Here is a 7858-nt window from a genome sequence, read left to right on the forward strand (position 1 = left end):
GTAGCTTGGTGCAGTGTGGTCGAGACAGCGGTAGGTGAGGGTCAGTGTCTTGACCTGAGGTATCGGGAGCCAGTGGAGGGAGCGCAGCAGTGGAGTAGCGTGTGTGAATCGGGGCAGAGAGAATACCAGACGAGCCGCAGAGTTCTGGATGAGCTGGAGTGGCGGGTAGTAGATGCAGGCAGGCCGGCCAGGAGGGAGTTGCAGTAGTCCAGGCGGGAGAGGACCAGTGACTGGACGAGCAGCTGAGTCGAGTAATCGTGAGGAAGGGACGGATCCGGCGTATGTTGCTCAGGAAGAATCTGCAGGTGCCTGTCAGCGTGGTGATGTGCTGGGTGTAGGAGAGCGCAGGGTCGAGGGTGACTCCTAGATTTTTAGCGGAAGAATAAGGAGAGAGTGTGGTGGATTCCAAGGGGATGAAGATGGAGAGATCAGCAGAAGGTGAGGAAGTGTTGGGGAAAAACAGGAGATCCGATTTGGAGAGGTTGAGCTTGAGGTGGTGCGAGTGCATCCAAGCAGAGAGAGCAGACAAGCAGGAAGAGATGCGAGAGGGGATGAGAGGGTCAGAAGAGGAAAAGGACAGGAAGATCTGGGCATCATCATCATAGATTAGGAGATGCAGCTGTTGCCAATTAGCTAATCAGGCCCTGGAGAGAACTGGCTAAAACATAGGAGCTTTTCTGGAAACAGCACCCTCTGCTGTCTTAAGCTCACATACCTATTGTCCACACACCACATTACAATAAGTATTCATCAATTACAACTATTAATTTATGAGGAAATTATTTATGATAGAGACCTGCGTTTTTAGCTGCGTACCTGAGATTCTGCTGAAAAGAACCACGTGCAGTTTGTTTACATTGCGTCTTTGCTGGCGTTTGCGAAACTGCAGAACATAGGCATGGTGTTGACCAACGGAAAGGACATAACTATGTATCTGTCATCAGCCCATGTTTTTCCCAGTCGCAGACCGTGACTCTATTAATACCTAGCCAATGCAAAGGACCTCTCTCAGCTAATCAGGCAGGTGTGGGATTATGTGCTGCTGCAGAGCGCACTGGTCAGCGCAGATGAGAGAGAGAAACAGACTTTTACATTGTAGCTTAAAAACAATGACTTTTAATGACAAAAGCATTCATTTTCATGAAATTAATATGATTTAGTAAACAAATAATATTGGGGTTAATGATGTCTAAAACTAACTTTGAGGAAAAGACAAAAATGTGTCTGGAGTGCTGCAGCTCTGCTTCAATAGCAAAAAAATAATGAGGATGACAACTACTGCCACAAACCTGTGAACATTAGCTCTGCCTGCTCTTGCTGCTCTGCTCTCTCAGTCTCAACCTGCTCTTCCTCTCTCCTGGGCAGATCCTCGCTTATTTTGCCTTCTTTAGGCTTTGGGAAGAATTTCCGAATATCGGTTGTATTTTCTTTACTATTGTGGTTGTGCTAATGAATTATTGAATTCTACCTCACAACAACCCGCCACTCCTGAGGATGGGTCGTGCAGTTCACGCTACTCTAGTCTCTACTTGTGAAAGACATGATGGGCCAATCACAGCAGCACAGACATGATCCACCAATCACAGCTGGACCCACGGACAGACGGGGCTTCTTGCAGTGCGCAGCGCATGTGATGTGCGCAGTATGGACAAGGACAATCAATCATTGTGGTATAAAATTGATAATAATACTAATTCGAACATCAAAAGGTTTGGGGATGGACCAAAAACATTCGGGGCTGAAGCCTGAAGACTTAGATAACATTATTAATGACTCGTCACTGAATAATTCCTCATGAATATAAATGTATGTGCTACACAGGAATAACACTTTTATCAGAGTTCTGTCTTTTATAACAAAATGTGTGAAATTAGGCTGCTGAGTATATGTAATATATAGTGTGTGAGTATCGGAATAGATGTGGTTGAGTTAATATTATCTGCATGGCCTGTGCTGTGTGTGCCTGGAAGTACTGGGTACAGAGGACTGCAAACTCAGAGACTCCTGGATCAGTCTATGGATTTGTCAATTATGGATTCTAGGGCAAAGAGTCTTATATCTGTACATTAACTTCTACGCATTTAAAATGAGATGAATGGTGACCTGATAATGTATTATATTCATTTTCATGTTTCTAAGGAGTATTGTGTCTGCTTAGTTGTTGTGGTTGGTTTTATTCTCTTAATTGAAGTCCCACATGAATGTAAATACTGCTGATCAAAATGTATTTTCTATTGAGGCATGAATGTTGGTAGTGAAATGTAGAACGATAACACAGAGGTAGTTTTAGATTGTTGTTAAACTGCTGTGGAGCCCTTTTAAGAAAAACAAGCTTCAGAAAATATACAATTCCTAGTGAAAAGGGATGTTAATACAGATAAGATTACTCAGGCAGTGATGGAATTCAATCAGATTTATTTAAGAATCCAATCCAATAAATGAACATGAATAAATTAACAATTACATTATTTACAATATCAGTGCAGCTCTTTGTGTGGCGATGGTGTGCTGCCATGACTGGGTTCCTTGTTCTCATCCAAACAGGCTCCAGAAGTCAGGGGTTGCCTCCAGTTTCTGAAAAAGAGATTTAACACCCGTCACACTTCATCTTCAGTAAGTACGTTTCACCTCATAATCAGAAAGACAAAAGACACTGTCGCTAATTTGCAACAGATGATCCCCTGGCAAAGTGTTCCAGTGGAAAGTTTCCCAATCAAGTCCACATCACACTGTTTAAATGAGCAAATCTCTTTAACAGAGTGCTCTCCGTCGGATGTCGTTCCTGTCGCAGGTGCTGGTGGGTTTACCTTGCGCTCCGCTGGGTCTGTGACCTCGACACACGTCACGGCCACAGTGTCCGCCTCGCCGGGCCTCTGCTTCGCGACAGTGACGATCGAACTGCACTTCAGCAGAGCCTGCGAAGGAAGGACAGGAATATCCATCGGCTTCTAACACCCTTATTGTACATTAGTGCCTCTGAGGAATGGCCTCTGGGCTTGTGGGAAGTCTTGGGAGATTGGGGTGTGTTGTATAAAATGACGGCACTATGATAAATGCCTCAGTTACCAACATTAGTTTAATATAATAGTTTGCTTCACACAAGACTGAGAAGATAACCAAGAGCTTTGACAGACAGACAAATAGGGAGAAGTTAAAAAAGATCAAACACAGCAAGACAAGTTGGTTTGAGATAAATTAATTGTCTTCCACTGGGCGTTGTTGTTCGTCGACTATAGAAATGGGTTTCCAATCACCCCAGCTGATGACGTAATGATGCACAGAGCAAGCTGGACTGATGCCCTTTGCGCTTCTGAGGGATGCTGGCATTGCCGAGACACAGTGTGAACCTACCCCATTCTCCTTGTAGGCACATTCCTCCTTCTTATAGTCCACGGATTTGGGGCACAGCGTCTCTTTCAGAGTGAACCTTATGGTATATTCAGTTGAAGAGCCGTCACCCGGAATGAACATCGACTGAAATTGAGAAAAAACAGCAGGTCCTCTGTATGAGTCAAACACAATAATACTCACAGCTCTTCAATGAATTTGTATATGAACTATACATTTTACTGTGAAATATGTATCTTCAATAGAGAAGTGTTCTCTCATAAATAAGGGTCAGTGTGTATATGTACAAGAGCTTTCCCTCAGCCCACTTTATTCTGTGTCTCACTCCGGCAAATAGCCATACGTACCATCCCCAGCAGTGGACTTTTCTGCGGAGGTTTGAAAGCTTTGCTCTCCTTGCTGATCTGGTTGTAATGAGCCGTGGCTGCAGAGAGGGCGTCCCCGAAACCGAAGGTGCTCTTGGCCAGAGACACAGGGGCCAGGACGGCCAGGGCGAGCAGCAGGGTTACAGCAGACATCCTCGTCCTGTTGGGTAGTCCTTCACTCTGAGCTGGGAGCGGTGCGGTGGGACAGAGGGGCCTGCCTTTTAAACCCTCGCAGCTTGTCCGCTGCAGATTGAGCAACACAAGGGAGCACAGGGGCTGGCAATCCAGCGCTGGGAATTTCCACACTCGACGCGATCTGCTGGGAAATGCAGTCGGATGTATGTACTCTATCTAAATGTCAACACCAGAACTTTTGTATAGGTTAGATAAACAACGGCGAATTGAGTTTTATTTACCAGTCCCAGCAATCCAATATTGTTTGATAAAGTGAACAGATTGTTGTATTTTGCAATTATCTGGTAATGTATAAACAACAATAGTCTTTAGCTAAGAAAAACTCATCTGGATTCTTCATGGAAACAATGAAAATATTTTCACACACAAAAAAATTGCTTCTTCACCTGGGGTATAATAATAATTAATAATAGTGTAATAATAAAAACAGGTGGAATTCATAAATACAGGAAATGGTATGTTTCTTTGATGTTTTATTGATTTGTTTTATCAATTACCTTTTAGTTATGAAGGTTGCCAATATGGTTAGATTGTAGTTGTCATGGCAAGACATTCCTTTGTGCAGATTTTAGGACTTGTGTTTCCACTGCATTGCAATATCAGCATTGTCTTTACTGTGCATGTGTATGACTGTTTTTTGTGCCTGACATGTAATCACTTATACTGTTATTTCTTGATTAAAAGCGTCGGACTCTGGGTTTTTGTTTTCATTTTCCATGGCCAGTTTTACTCTGCAGTTCTTACCAAACTAATTAGATTTTTTTAACCAAAGTTAATTATAAATGGAAATGTAACATTAGTAAGAAAAACGGTTCGCTATCCCTGCCAGGCATACTCCAAATGGTGTGTAAATTGCAACTACAATAAAATCACTGTTTTAACATTTTAGCAGTACCAAAGTTATATTTTTAATATAAAATAATCATAATCTGTGAATCTGTAATTATAGCACGAAAGTCTTGTGTGGGCAATTCGAAAAAGGTTGCAGTTTTCAGTGATTTTGTTATTCGTTTTTTTAAATTGAACCTTCTACCCCAGAAACTGCAATAATTCCCCGCAATAAATCAGATTGATCCTCAAAAGATCTCCCTACCCCCGACTCACACTGTGCAGTTCCTGCATCTCACATAATAGTCCCAGATCACTACAATACATATATAAAACATTGACTGCTTTTATAATAAATCAGTATGTGTGCATGTGAGGGCAGCCACTTCAATGAATGTATGTAAGTACGTACAATGTGTCCAAATTAAAAATGTAAATCCTTACTTTAGGACGTATTGCAACATGAATTGATTTGTTTGTTCAGTTACAAATGAACACACTGCTGCTTTGAACAGAGAAGAGAGCTGGAGGCCACGGGACACGAGCTGAAGCCCAAACAGAGCAGCATGGTCTCTCCTCTGGAGGGTCAAGGTGCCGCACAGGTTGTGAAACAGTGTCAGGAAGTGACGGGAGGAACAGCTTTTCGACAGGAGAGAACAGACTGGGGCAACATCTGCATCGGCTTGTCTGGCAGAGCAGGGGAATTTCCCCACATTTCCCAGAAGGCCTTGCTTTAGCAACCTGCTTCACACGAGTTCCAGAGAGAGGAGTGTGTTCCCTCTTTTCATGCGTTCAGGTCACCTTCTCCATTCGATCTCCATTTCTGATGTTTCTCTGAGGTCTTCCTCCCCAGTCAGCCACACCTGTTTACTTTATTCCACATGATAATCTACCCATCATTCCCAAGTCTTCACAGTGAGTACTATTATACAGATACTTTTCAAGACACAAACACTAAATTAGTATTTAGTATAGAAAAACTAATTAGAAGGATACATTAATCTTTAATTAGCTTACTGCTTCTTTGTTTGACATCACAGCTGTGATAGTAGGATGAGAAATCAATAAATATTGCACTCTGTACTGTGTGCAGTAACAATCGCGTATTGATCAGTGGAGTAAAAGCACTCTGTGCCATTTGGACCTGGCGTTTCACTCGCAGTGTTCACTCGCAGCACTGGCACAAACCCACGACTGATCTGTCATTGCCAGTATCACTGATCCCCTGAATCAGTCATGTTCATATACACGGCATGTCCAAAACGAGCTCTCTTCAGTCTCCGTTTCCAATCCATGTTTATTTGCGGGTAATCACTGTATCAGCTCAATCTGACAGCTGTAAGAAAACACCTGTAATGCTGTACAATGTGTGTGTTTGTCAAGCACATGAAAGACTGTAGACCGGTAGAGATCGCCACTTGAGTGCCAGACAGACTCTATTGTAAAGGGCAGGCAGGATTATGCGTTATTTGAGTTATTATGTATTTTAATGACTGGTGAAAATAACCAGACTTTGGCTATTCTAGGTAAATGTGTTTATAACTTATTTATTTTCGTGTTTATGCAGTTAAAATGCAGTAGAGATGTTTATTACATAAGCTTGGCGCTTCTAGTGTTAAGTGTATGTCACAGAATTATTTTTTTTCAAATGAACTCTAGGGACGGAGCAAACAGCCTCAGGGGCCGTATTCCATTGCACACTGAAAACATTTTTAATGACATATTCAATAGATTACAGTACTTAAAATAATCAAACATCTTCCAAAAATACTGGACAGGGGGTCAAAGTACATACACTACATGGCCAAAAGTATGTGGACACCTGCTCATCAAACATCTCATTCCAAAATCATGGGCGTTAATATGGAGTTGGTCCCCCCTGTGATGCAATAACAGCCTCCACTCTTCTGGGAAGGCTTTCCACTAGATGTTGGAACATTGTTGAGGGGATTTCAGCCACACATTAGTGAGGTCGGGCACTGATGTTGGGCGATCAGGCCTGGCTTACAGTCAGCTTTTCTATTCATCCCAAAGGTGGGATGGGGTTGAGGTCAGGGCTCTGTGCAGGCCAGTAAAGTTCTTCCACACCAATCCCGACAAACTATTTCTGTATGGACCTCACTTTGTGCACGGGTTGTCATGCTGAAACAGGAAAGGGCTTCCACAAACTGTTGCTACAAATTTGGAAGTGCAAAATCACCTAGAATGTCACTGTAGGCTGTAGCGTTAAGATTTCCCTTCAGTGGGACTAAGGGGCCGAGCCCTGAGACCATTATTCCTCCTCCAAACTTTACAGTTGATCTATGCATTCGTGCAGGTAGCGTTCTCCTGGCATCCACCAAACCCAAATTCCTCTGTCGGACTGCCAGATGGTGAAGTGTGATTCACCACTCCAAATGGTTACACCACTCCAGCCGATGCTTGGTATTGCACATGGAGATCTTAGGCTTGTGCGGCTGCTCGGCCATGGAAACCAATTTCATAAAGCTCCTGACAAACAGTTCTTCTGCTGACGTTACTTCCAGAGGCAGTTTGGCACTCAGAAGTGATTGTTGTAACCAACAATAGACTATTTTTATGCGCTACGTAGTACGTACTTCAGCACTCAACAGTCCCGTTCTGTGAGCTTGTGTAGCCGACCACTTCGCGGCTGAGCTGTTGTTGCTCCTAGATGTTTCCTCTTAACAATAACAGCACTTACAGCTCACCAGGGCAGCTCTAGCAGGGCAGAAATTTAAAACAATGCCTTGTTGGAAAGGTGGCATCCTATAACAGTGCCACGTTGAAAGTCATTGAGCTCTCAGTAAAGTTAATTCTACTGCCAATGCTTGTCTGAGGAGACTGCTGTGTGGCTTGATTTTACAGTGGCTCTTGAAAGTATTCACCCCTCTTGGTCTTTTCCACATGTCATTGTGTTACAACATGAAATCAGAATGGATTTAATCAGGAGTTTTTGCCACTGATCAACACCTTTTTCCATAATGTCAAAGTGAAAAATATGATCTGCATTTTAAATTAAATTACAAATTAATTAATTACAAATACAAAACAGAAAATAATTGAATGCATAAGTAATCACCCATTCAGTCAGTATTTGGTATAGGCACCTTTGGCAGCAATTA

The 7858-nt window shown here is 42.7% G+C and overlaps 1 protein-coding gene across 1 annotated transcript; it reads right to left on the reverse strand.

The window, feature by feature from the left end:
• Positions 1-2398: 2398 nt before the first annotated feature.
• On the reverse strand, positions 2399-3918 carry LOC136762017 (cathelicidin antimicrobial peptide-like). The gene is made up of 4 exons (XM_066716205.1): positions 3696-3918; positions 3352-3474; positions 2808-2915; positions 2399-2574 (listed from the first exon to the last, which is right to left on the reverse strand). The coding sequence occupies exons 1-4, from the start codon at positions 3864-3866 to the stop codon at positions 2533-2535; spliced, it is 444 nt and encodes a 147-aa protein (XP_066572302.1). The 5' UTR covers positions 3867-3918; the 3' UTR covers positions 2399-2532.
• Between the last annotated feature and the right edge of the window lie 3940 nt (positions 3919-7858).

Source organism: Amia ocellicauda, chromosome 2 (assembly GCF_036373705.1).
Source record: "Amia ocellicauda isolate fAmiCal2 chromosome 2, fAmiCal2.hap1, whole genome shotgun sequence".
NCBI classification, from domain to species: domain Eukaryota; kingdom Metazoa; phylum Chordata; class Actinopteri; order Amiiformes; family Amiidae; genus Amia; species Amia ocellicauda.

Coding starts and splice junctions, on each gene's coding strand:
- LOC136762017 (XM_066716205.1), bottom strand. CDS start 3,866: ATGTCTGCTGTAACCCTGCTGCTCGCCCTGGCCGTCCTGGCCCCTGTG. Junction 3,475..3,695: donor AAAGTCCACTGCTGGGGATG/GTACGTATGGCT, acceptor TCTCAATTTCAG/TCGATGTTCATTCCGGGTGA. Junction 2,916..3,351: donor GTGCCTACAAGGAGAATGGG/GTAGGTTCACAC, acceptor CTTCCTTCGCAG/GCTCTGCTGAAGTGCAGTTC.